Here is a 13,080-nt window from a genome sequence, read left to right as displayed (position 1 = left end):
CCCTTGGATGCAGTCAATCTTGGCCTTTGGTCAATTTTTAAAATCTATATAAGTGTTGACGTGTATTTTGTACACCATCATACACAGAATAAAATACCTAAAGGCATCTTATCCTCTCTTGAGAAAATAGTCTCTAACTGCTGAAGATTCGCGTAAAGGATCAGTTAGGTAGACTCCAAGGTTCTTTTAGTAGGGTCTCTACGTGTGGACAAGCTCCAGTGGTATGATGTGATTTGCTGGAATCACAAGGGGACTTACATATGATGATTGAACTTCCGATCTGCTTTGCTGGACACAGGCTCTTACTAACTTAGATTTGGAAAAAAGAATGAAAAAGGATAAGGGCGAAGAGAGGATCTAATCCTAATACTAAGAATGTAGGAGCAATGACTTGATTTTTGATGAAACTCTAACTAGATCTTGTTTTGACATCAATGGAACATCTACACAAGGCTAGTGCGATCTTCTAAGGGGAGCTTTATGATGTTCAAATTATCACCGCAGGCATAGATACCATCCAAGTTGATGCATATCAATGAAGAAGCGACAAATTGAAATTGAGCTTAAGCTGAACGATTCCAGTTGACTACACAAGGCAAGTCTGCAATCAACAAACTGCTAGTAGTATGGATATACGAATTCCACCATTAATCAATCACATTTCCTCCATTCCACTTTCATTTCACTTGAATTCAACGAGGCGTTTTGGTGTTTAGAAGAATATCGCCCTGGTCCCTTGGAGAGGGACAGGAGCGATCCATGTGGTCTAGCTTGAAATTCATCATTTTTGATTTTAACTCCTCGTTCATTGCCTTCCAAATGACGTCCTTGACCATGCCTATCTTTGCCTTGTCTTGGTTTTGACGGGACATGAGTGTTTTGATGAAAATCGCCTTGGTCCTTGTCCAAAGGACAGGAGCGATATGAGTTCCTTGCACAAATTGGTAACACTTTGACGTTCAAAACTCTTGCATATCATCTTCAAAAGACACCTTATACCTTGTGTGATCTCGAAAAACCTTGACTTGGCATGAGTTTGAAGGAAAATGAAGGATCCCATACAAATCGCCCTGGTCCCTTGGAGAGGGACAGGAGCGATATAGCCTCTATGTTCAACTTGATGATCATTTTACGTTCGAAATCTTCGTGCATCACCTTTTAATCAAGCCATGGACCCTCTATGATCTTGCAAAACCTTGACCTCACGTAAATTTCGCATGAATTGGCCAATATATCCAATATCGCTCTGGTCCCTTGGAGAGGGACAGGAGCGAAATTCATCATTGTGAGCTTGTTCTTGTTTATTTCAACTTAGAATTATCTTCAACGCGTGTAATGACGTCCTGTCGATCCTTGTGGTAGCTTGATACTTGCTTGTTTTTTGAAATTCATGCCTTTATGGAAATATCGCTCTGGTCCCTTGTAGAGGGACAGGAGCGAACTTGCTCTTGTGGTCTTCATTCCACTTTGTCAGGTCCCAAATTTATATTCAACGGATTCGTCATGCTCTACCCCATTCATCCATGCCTTTATATCGTCTGCAACTTGGCAAGAAAATCAATTATAACAAAAATCGCTCTGGTCCTTCAGTGAGGGACAGGAGCGAATTTGACCCTCTAGGCAAAACTTCATCATTTCGTTGTTTTTGATCAAGTCTGGATGCTCTATCATGCTCATTTCGTCCTTCACCATGCCTTTGATGTCTTGATTCGTCCAAACAAGGGCTCAACTAAGCATTTTCGCTCTGGTCCCTTGGTGAGGGACACGAGCGATTCGCCTTGGTCCCTTGGAGAGGGACAGGAGTGCTTTTTCGCTCTGGACCCTTGGAGAAGGACACGAGCGAAATTTGACTTTTCGCACTCTCTATCAGGATAATTTTTATGGAATATAACATTTAAGTATAAGAGTAGAAGGAAATGTCACTTATACTTTAAGTTATATTCCATATATACTTTCAGGATGTTTGAGAGTGGTTTCAGACCTCCAGGAGTTATATTGCAAAATCTAGTTTTTGGAGGTTTTTTCAGTTTCCAGACTTAGTCAAATTTCAGGATCAGGGCATTCCAGACTTAGCCAAAATTCAGGATCAGGACCTTACTCAAGCCGGACTTGCTATCCTATTGATCCCCTGGGCGACATTCAAAATGCAAAGGCTAGCTAACAAAACCCTAAAAAACCTAAAGAACAAACCCTAAAAAGCAAAAAAAAACATGGGTCCCCATTTGCAATGGGGCGATGTGTGAAAACGTCACAACAATAAGGCAGTAGCATTCTTTTGTAAAGGGTTAGATTTTTAGATTCCTAGAGGTTAGAAGATAGTTACATTTTTTAGGAGTTAGCAGTTAGATGTAGTTTTCAGATTAGAAATAGAGTAGAATGTTGTAAGAAATTGTTGTAATGGCAGCCAAATTCAATATATGAACATTGAATATGTTGTTTGTTATTTTGGTTTTTATTCTGTTTGCATGGCTTCCTTCTAGCTAGTTAGAAGAAGAGTTCAATGATTTCAATGGAAAAATGTGGGGGGTATTTGATGCATTTCAGGTTCATGCCATTGGGGGCTTGCTGATTGTAGGTCACCACACATGGTCAGTCTGAACCCAAAACTGTGCCTAGTTCAATTGTAGGTATTCATCTTAGGTTGCGGCAGAATTGGTTGCCTAAATGAGTATCTCTAGTTTGAATATGGATGTCTGTGTGTGTGTATGTGTGTGTATGTATGTATGTATGTGTGTATGCATGTGTGTATGTATGCATGTATGCATGTGTGTTTGTATGTGTGTATGTGTGTATGTATGTGTGTGTGTATGTATGTATGTGTATATGTATGTGTGTATGTATGTATGTATTTATGTGTGTGTGTGTGTGTGTGTGTGTGTGTGTGTGTGTGTATGTATGTGTGTGTGTGTATGTATGTATGTTTGTATGTATGTGTGTGTGTATGTATGTGTGTGTATGTGTGTATGTATGTTTGTCTATATGTATGTGTGTATGTATGTCTGTATGTATGTATGTATGTATGTATAGATGAATATATATACATATACATACCTACATACATATGTATGTATGTGTGTATGTGTTTGTGTGTGTGTGTATGTATGTATGTGTGTATGTGTTTGTGTGTGTGTGTATGTATGTATGTGTGTATGTTTGTGTGTATGTATGTGTGTGTGTATGCCTGTGTATGTATGTGTGTGTGTGTATGTATGCCTCTGTGTATGTGTGTGTATGTATGTGTGTGAATGTGTGTGTTTGTGTATGTGTGTGTATGTTTGTGTGTGTGTGTGTGTGTGTGTGTTTGTGTTTGTGTGTGTATGCATGTATGTATGTCTGTGTGTGTGTATGCGTGTATGTATGTATGTATGTATGTATGTTTGTGTGTGCGTGTGTATGTGTGTATGTATGTATGTATGTGTGTGTGCGTGTGTATGCATGTATGTGTGTGTGTGCGTGTGTATGTATGTATGTATGTTTGTATGTGTGTGTATGTGTGTGTGAGTATGTGTGTATGTACTATGTATGTCTGTGTGTATGTCTGTGTGTATGTATGCATGCATGCATGCATGTATGTGTGTATGTGTGTATGTGTGTATGTATATGCTTTACATTGTTTTTGTACTAACGAACGCAAATCCCTTTTCAAATTTTCTGACGATTTGGCAAACCGGGTTCTTGAACCCGGACCCAAACCAGCAACTTAGTTTATAAATTTTGGTGTCATAAGTAGGAAATGCGCATTATTTAAGGCTCAATAAGTAGGTTGTAAATCCTCCTAGAAAAGTTTACTTTCAATATTGTCATCGTGCCAAGAGAAAGTTTTGAATGTACTAGCTATCTTGAATAAAGCACAAAAAGCCTATTGAGGGGGATAATGAGGGTTTTCCATATGCACAACTATTCCAAAGAGCTATATTCCCCTTTTGGTATGAGAAAATTGGAGAATATCTTTTGATAACACCCTTCTTAAAGGACATGCAACTGATAGAATGAAGGAAGCTAGCACTTAAATCACAAACATTTGAATTGATTGCTTACCTTTTGTTCAATATGAGGCCAATCAAGTGTTGTATTTGTGTGTAATAGAAGAAGAGATTAGGAGTGTATTCAATGAAGTAGATGAATGGTTGGCTAGTGTTTATATTATACTTGGAATAATCCCAAGGGAAGTACTTCAAGAAGGATATTGTAGGCCGTTATTTTATTGTGATGATAAAGATTGGGTAATAGGTTGTGATTTATGTACCAGGAAATCCGATAGCCACTAAAAGGAACTTTATGCCCCTTTGGTGTGCTGCACCCGAAGATTTCTTTGAACATTGGGAGTTGGATTTTAATGGACCTTTGAAAGCAAGTAAAGAGCGACTTTGTGGGTAATATCATGGTCACCATTGAATACCTAACCAAATAGGCATGGGTTAGGGCACTTCCTAATAATAATGCACAAATTACAATAAAGTTTATGTATGAACAAATTGGTGTGTGAGATGAGATTTTGATATAGATAATGACTAATCATGGGGAACTCTTTGTCAACCATGTAATTAGAGCAATTCTAATGGAGTTTTGCATCTTCCATTCACTGTCAATCTTATACTATCCAAGGGCCAACAAGCAAGTGAAATCCATCAATTAGGAATTGATAGGGGTCATTTGAAAAACTTATGTCATTGAAGAAGCAAACTAGGAAGAGCGATTTTAAGAAGTCCCATGGTCTTACTCAATGACATATAGGGTTATGACTGGTCATACCCCTCTTTTGGTTACTTTATGGATAAGGAAGCAATAGTCCTGATGAAGTATATAGTGCTAAGCTTGATGATAGCTATAGATTAAAATTAGTCATTGATGTTGTTTTATTTCTAATTGTATATTTAGATTTTATTTATTGTTTTTCTTAGACAACTCTTTAACCAAGGAAAGACATGAAGTTTTTATTTGTGTTCTTTAAGTAGTTTTAGAGGATGTCTTTTTGTGACCGTTAGACATTATTTCTGGTATATGCATTATGTTTGTCGTTATTGTTTCATCATTCTTGTATGCACATGGTATGTGGATTGTTAAAATCTAACCTCCATGCATGGTATTGTAGAAGATAATGACGAGATAGAAGAAATGTTATGTGTTGCTGTTTGAACTTTTTGGGAATGTGTCAATTTTGATTCATCCAACATTTTTGTAGGGGATGGTGCATTTGGATACATTCTACATAGATACCCAAAACTTTCATTAATTTTATTTTGCATAGCCAATGCCATATGTTCCTATGACAGGTTGCCCTTTAGTTGAACTAGACATGATTGCACCTCACTCCTAATTCCAAATTTTCACCATATTTCATTTAGCGCAAACAAATTTAGCGTTTTAGATTTCTTTATGTCAAGTAGATCATCACTCTTACATCCAAGTTAGAATTTAGTGCTTACACCATTAGGCAATCAATTGACCAATAGATAATGAAAGTATGAAATATCCATCACGAAGGGTTAGTATTTTAATAATGAGAGGCTTGGATCTTGCTATCCTTTGGTCATCGCATTGGACCATCACCAACATAATTCAACCATTGCGTTGTGCTGTGTAATAATGGTCATTCAAAGACTCTTTAGGGCTTCTACAATTTAATAATCCATAATAGTGATCAATATGAATAATGAATCGAGCATTTATTTATAATCCTAACTACCTCCCCATTAGGACATCATATTGCACAATGTGGCTACAGTAAATAATTCATCTTGTGGATTTTATGGTATCACTCAACCCCAAAGAGGTTGGGGAGAGGATTCCTATGCTTGACCAACAACGATGGGAGTGAGGAGAGGACTTCTCTCAATGTACAATAAAATCTGACTAGTTCTAATATCTCTATATAATTATTACAATGCTTCTATGCTTATCAATCTTTCAATGATATTAGCTTATTCATAAACACCTAAATTGTTTTCATAGTTGCACTAGTATAACTATATATTCTATATTCTACACATCCATGCATGTCTTTAAAACCCATAGATCTCTTAGTGACATGCAAATAGCTATTTTTCTTGGATAGAGGATATGTGACTACAAGACTAGCATGTGTGGTTAGATCCAATCATGAAATAAGGTGAAGGGCAACCCTCTCCTCACATTGTTAGGGATTTGTCACGAAGCCTGTGTTGCAAATTTTCTGATCACTTTGGCAAGATCTTGGAACTTTTACATCAGAAATTGTAGAGAAATTTTCCTCAAGGATAGCTTGACCGAACCTCACAATGTTTGATATATCTATAAGTCTGTTTTTAGCTACTAAAGATGATTAATCATTTATTTCCCTGTATTACTTGGGGATAATAATCATATCGATGTGTATTACTTGTTTCTGTTAAGGATTTTGGTCTACTTCTCTTCAATATTTATGTTTTAGTTTATTTAGTTTTGTACTTTCTATTTCTTGACATGCTTTCAGCCTCCCTACTGTTGCTATGACATTGGGCTGTATTTCATTAATCGGCTTGCCATTTGTGAACACTATTTTGTGTTTCTCTTTGTTTCTTAAAAATAAGTTTGAGATTGATCATAAACTATATGAAAATTTGAGGAGTTACATAATGAACTTGTAGTTCTTAAAAGTCGCTCGATCAAGTACTTAAGAGACTATGTTTCAATCTATTTGTTATGATGTAAATTCTTTTTTACAATTTGAAATTGGGTGTTGCATGTGATATAGCAAGGCTGGAGAGATTTTTTGGTTGATGGATGAACATGTTTCTCACTCATATATTCTTTTTGATCATAATTTTCATCCTTGTGAATGAATTTGCCATTAAATGTTGAAAGAGAATGACTAAAGAAATATGCATCAGTAGGAAAGGGATGGAAGGATGTATTTGGTAGTAATTTCATCAGTGAAACACCAGTGAAGTATTAAGAGAGATATCTGCCTCGTAGTTACTGTTTGACTAATACTAAAATGATTCTACCTGGTTAGTTTCTCATCCACTTATTCTTATGCATCATGGCTTCCTTTTCAGGATGAAATCAAAACACTTTTTTCATCAGTTGGAGGGGACGTGAAGGATATTTGTGCAAAAGCAGATGAATTGCGAAATAAGATCAATGGGCAAAAGGTGCTTTTGTTATTTTTAAATGGCTACCAGTTGCACCTTGTTGTTTTGTTTAATTCATGACAGATTGAATTATTGATTGTTATAGAGATAGCAGGAAATCAAATATTTTCAGGATCTACATATTATAGTCAACTTTTGTTATATGTGATTCTGATTCTGCTTGTCAAAATATTCTTCATTAAATGTCAAAAGTATATATAGTAAATGTTAAAATATAATTCCTGCAAATCTAGAAAATTATACTCAATTGTCTATCATGCGACTGTATTATTAGCACATTTCATGTAGTTTCTTTGCTTTTCCAATGATGGATCCATTAGAATCATTATTCGAATATTTTAATCCCAGATTACTGAGACAAACTACAAGTGTTGCAAAACATTTTGTCTCATATTTGGCTCTTTACATTCCAAAGTCCATTTAGAATATTTGGTAGAGTAGCCGGATGCTCCTTTGCCCCTCCCTGGGCATGCGTATCCCTGTATCTGAAACGGATATGTATCCAATACAGCCGGGATAGATGTCGGATATTGTACTTACGTGTGCCCAAAAGACCTTGATTTTCCAGCAATGCCAAATACTATGTGATCTGTTTTTTTTTTTTTTAATTTGACATAAATCTTCCTAAATCTAACTTAAAAGAACTTCATTCATGTAATTTTGTTAAAAAGAATTGATATAAACAAAATCTACACCAAATGAGAAACACAAATCAAATGTTCTTCTATTTTAGCAAACCATTTTTTTGGGTTATCTGCAACTCTATGTGATGTCCCCATCTCAGCTAACTTAATAAGTATATGTTCAGGGGTAGCAGTATTAGTTTAGAAATAAAGATTAGAAACTGTGAATTCTTATAAATAAGACGGTTTCCTTATCACTAGGCTCCTTATCCATTGGAACAAAATAAAGGAAAGAAGAATGTTAGCATTAAATACCTTGATGGACACAAGTACTAGATCAATGAATCATGCAAGGGAAGAAAGTAGTAGTCATACCTCCAATGAGAAGAACTTCATGGATGGTTCTTTGTACACCTACAATGCAATAGTTAGCATCATTCATAAACAATAAAGACTTTGAAGCATCCATGGAGGAAGCGATGATCTTTCATCAAAAGAGAAAGTACACATTCTCTACGAGTTGAAAATGCATCGGTTAATGATCGAGATTGGAAGAAGGCACTGATCGAATGAACAAAGACCTATCGTGGCTTCCAATCAATAAGAATGACTATAAGTGACCAATGTTAATCATTAATGTAGTAGCAATTTGGTTAGTATGGGATAGGCAGTGATTTTTGCTAAGATAGCGACTTAAAGAGGTTACATTATCGGCAATGGTTAAGGGTATTGATTAGTGATAAAGCGATAATCAAAGGATGGGATTAACTAGTGACTAGTCATGACATTGATGGTTAAGTAAGCAAGGAGTTGTTATTAAGATAGAATAATTAGATTATAAGTATTAATCAAGAAATTGTGATAAACATGTGTGATTTGATAAAGGGACACGATCTACACCATACACTAATCTATCTTTGTTATGAAGAGAAACGTGGGAAGAAGATGTGTCTTATCAACATGAAGAGATGCAACTCCTCCACCTTGCAAGGTATAAGAAGGCATTCAAACACACTCAATCTAGGAGGGTAGATTTTGTATTTTATTGTTTATTTCCAGTTTTGGAAGAGCTCGTGGTGAGCAGGCTGAAGGCCCAATATCGGGTGCATATTCCAGTCAGTGATACATCTGAAACAGCACCGATCACATTGCATGTTAATATTGCCCAGATCTGAAACAGCAATCAACATTTTTGTTGCATGCTATCATCTCCAAATCAGACACAGCATCCGTATATATTGTTGCAAGCATATAAACTTAATACCAGGAACAGCAACGTATCACAGCAAGGTTGTACCGACATTTACATCTGCACATTCTCATTGGAATATCTGAGACAGCAGTTTACATACCTTTATAGCTATCTTCATAAGGTGGATCATTGGATACACCTCATCAAACACTTCAGGAAAAGCAGAGATAATCCATCTAAAGATAACATAAGTGGCATTATACTTGGTGCACACATACATTGATCAAGATCATTTGCATACACCCAATGGTTTATTCAGAAACAGCAGTGAGATTGACTTCATATCAAGTGGAAATCATTTTGTATCAAGTCATTCTTGTATTGATTATTATTATTTATTGTATTTAATAGTGAAATTGAGGAAAGAAGTCTCTTGCAATTGATTCTTATAAGTTTAATGTTCCTACTTCATAAATAATAACATAAGGGGACATTATACTTTACTATTTTTTCTTATTGTAAATTGTTAAATTAACTTGTAATTTTTTTAGCAAATATGTGACTATATTGCTTTTGAAGGAATGAAAATCTCCTCTAATAACTTAGATATTTGTGTTAATTATATGTGTGTTTTTTATGAATGTCGTATCCAGCCATGTCCATGTTGGGGGTCTTTAAAAATGGCCATATCTGTATCTGATACCGTATCCGTCTTTGTATCCATATCAGTGTCCAGTGCAACTTTCATATTTGGCTATCTTTGTTTGTAATGCATAGAAAATAAAGTGATTGAAAATACTTGTAATCTATTCTCCCATCTGTAGCTATTAATAAACTTGGAAGATTTGGAGTATTTGAGGAGTAAGATGATTGCCTTTTCTGTAAATTAGTTTGAAAAAGCTTATTTCTACGATAAAATTAATGCTTGCACTTTGCACACCTTCATTCCTTGTTTTTTTTGAAACCAGAAATTGTTGTGAGTTTTTGAACTGAAAAGTGGACGAGAATTCACAAGGCATAATACAGCTTGTAGACATTATCATAGGACTTATTCTATTGTTCTATGCAATGACCCTCGAGTAATAAATATACCCCGGGTACTTAAAAAAGTCAAAGACTCATTGATCATTGCCAATTAAAATAATAAATCATTAAACATGAATTGTTATTTATAAATATTAATAAGGGATAAATAATAAGTATTATTATAAATCAAGTAAATAATAAATAATAAACCATTAATCATAAATTATTATATATAAATAATAATAAATAATAAAGAATAATTATTATTACAAATCATAAAAAAAAAAAATACTAAATCATTAATCATAAAATATTTGTAAGTAAAATAAATAATAAATAATAACTATTATTATAAATCAAATCAATAATAAATAATAAATCATGATTATCTAAATAAGAGTGACTAGTAATAAATAATAAATAAAAAAAATCATTAAAATATAATATTAAGGTAGCGAATAATAAAAAGAAAACATTAACAAATAAAACCATCATTCATCGAATTATTCAAACAAATGAGGATAGATTAAAACGCACATAGCAAATAAGGATCGATTAAAAACATAGCAAATAAAACCAAATCGTGACATTCCAAAAGTCACGTCCACGGGTCATGGCCGTCGAAGAAATGTATATCGTCTGGCAAACACAAGAGGTTTGGGAGGAAGAAAAAGGAGGAGACGCAAAGGTGTGGAGGTGCAAATTTCAGAAGTTCGATAAAACATTGCCATAAAACAAGCCACACGATATAGGTTTGGGAAGTATACCTTGTAGCTCCAGTGTACAAGCAGGCACGTAAGAAAGACATCAACACTGTGAAAGCCTTATCATTACCAGTAAACGGTGAAGGAAGAAGACCCCAGTACGGACGTCCCAGGTCAAAGGGTATACGCAACTCTCCGAAAGCCACAGGTAATTTAAAATATTAAATGTGAAGAGTCTAGTTACCAGAGCTGCGTTAAACAGTGATTGGAATTTAGAGGGAGATTCGTAATGAATTTCGTAGAGGCAATATATATATTGTGTAGAGATTAATCATATGCATATGTTAGAGATAGGGAAGCATGGACAGGGGTGGGATCCTTGCCAGGTTATGGAAACATTTAATGAGTTTACTCAGTAATAGAGATCCCATAGAGACCTTAGGCAGATATTACCTCGGTTGTCTTAACTGAGAAAGAGTTCTCAATAGAGAGTTGGGTCAATCCATGGTAAGATCAACCTAAGGAATGCTTTCATCTTGTATAGTTAGTAACCAATCAATCAGTATTTAATTGTTAAGTATGTAGAATAACACAGTTTTACTACTTATATTAATGACACACATATTTATTTATCTTGCATATTATGGAGTACTAACGTTTGTTGCAGGTATTAAATTTCAAATAGGCAACTTACCCACTAGGGACATTACAGTGGTATCAGAGCATAATCCTGCCATCATGTGGAGTTTATGTTAGTCTAGCAGAGGAAGAAGAAACCCAACATGAACGAATTCGCCAATGAGATGAGATCTTATTTGGAACAAACAAATCACACCCTGATTAAGGAGATGAAAGAATCCAATTAGGCCATCCTACAAGCTTTGAAATCCATGGGAAACTCAACCAATAAAGGCCATACTACTGATAAAAGAGATACTAGCTCTAATCAAAGAATAATAATGAATGCTCAACGTCCAGGGTGCCTCAACCCCAATTCTTACCTCACAATGAACCATCTCAGGAAGAGGAGGGAATAGAACACAGAATTGGCACTGAGGACATTGCCAGAGCATATGCCGATCTAGACCCTCATATCAGGGAAGTGGTATCCTTTAGAGATTTCTATGAGGACAAGCGAAGGGAAGCACCCCGGAAGCATAAGAATAAAGGACTCCAACACAAAGTGAACAAAGTATCCCTTCCCAATTTTGACAGGTCAGGGAAACTCACAGCCCATGCATGGTTACAAAAACTAAATACCTATTTTTCTCTAAGCCCCATGACAGAAGAGAACGCCCTCCAATTTGCGATTCTCCATCTAGAAGGAGCAGCTCACGAATGGTGGCATAATGGACTTATTTCCCTAGGTCATCAGAGTATTAACTCCTACGGGGAATTCTCTCAGAAACTTACCAGTAGATTTGACGAAAAAGACTCCGAATGGTATTTTCAAAAATTAGTGCTCCTCAAACAAACTGGCACAATGGATGAATTTATTAGCAAATTCCAAGAATTATTTGTTATGATTCCTGACTGTTGACGTGTATTTTATACACCATCATACACAGAATAAAATATCAATAGGCATCTTATCCTCTCTTGAGAAAATAGTCTCTAACTGCTGAAGATTCGCATAAAGGATTAGTTAGGAAGACTCCAAGGTTCTGTTAGTAGGGTCTCTACGTGTGGACAAGCTTCCAGCGGTATGATGTGATTTGCTGTTTCCTTCAAGGGGTCTTACGCATTCTGAAAGTTCAAGATTTTACTAAAACTAAAGAAACTTTTCAAAAAATAACAAAAGGAGTAGGGTTTGAAAGAGGTCTAATCTAATCCTAAGAATGACTTCGTGTAGACAAGACTTGGCAAGATTCAACCAATTTCAATTTTGCCATAAGATAACAACTCAATTGAAATTAGTGCGATCTTCTAAGGTATCAAACTGATTTTTTCAATGCATCAAAGATCAAAGACACTACCACGAAGGTACATATCCAAGATACAATAATGATTGAAGATTAAGGGACTCAAAGTATTCTCCAGTCAATCACGCAAGGCGTTCCTACAATCAGCAAGAAGCTAGTGGTTTGGATTACGAATCCTACCAAAGATCAAGTCTCACACTATGTCCCTCAAATTAACACACTACTTTGATTGAGCATGATTCAAGTAGATTAAACAACCATGAAGATAACCAAGAAAGTTGCAACAAAACACCATAACTTCAATATTTTATTGATTTCCAAGTCATCATGTACAACAATTGCTTGAATTCCTCTCTTCAAAACTCAATCTTGCTACAAAATAAAATTGCTTCTAACTCTAATCTCTCTAATACAATAAACTCTCTGATATCTAACTATTGACTCTTGACTATTACCAAATGAAATGAAAAATGGGGGTATAAATAGCATCCCCAGTTACAA

General features: G+C 35.4%; 1 protein-coding gene across 2 annotated transcripts in view; it reads left to right on the top strand.

The window, feature by feature from the left end:
• The window catches only part of LOC131072039 (uncharacterized), a 354,982-nt gene that overhangs the window by 150,044 nt on the left and 191,858 nt on the right, over positions 1-13,080 (top strand). For both annotated transcript variants that reach the window (XM_059211052.1, XM_059211051.1), the window contains one exon: positions 7,017-7,112. In XM_059211052.1, coding sequence (XP_059067035.1) covers positions 7,017-7,112 — 96 coding nt within the window. The remainder of the gene's footprint in view (positions 1-7,016; positions 7,113-13,080) is intronic.

This window comes from Cryptomeria japonica, chromosome 9, assembly GCF_030272615.1.
Source record: "Cryptomeria japonica chromosome 9, Sugi_1.0, whole genome shotgun sequence".
In the NCBI taxonomy this organism is placed as follows: domain Eukaryota; kingdom Viridiplantae; phylum Streptophyta; class Pinopsida; order Cupressales; family Cupressaceae; genus Cryptomeria; species Cryptomeria japonica.
Note: the sequence above shows the minus strand (reverse complement) of the source record. Positions and strands in the feature narration are given on the sequence as shown.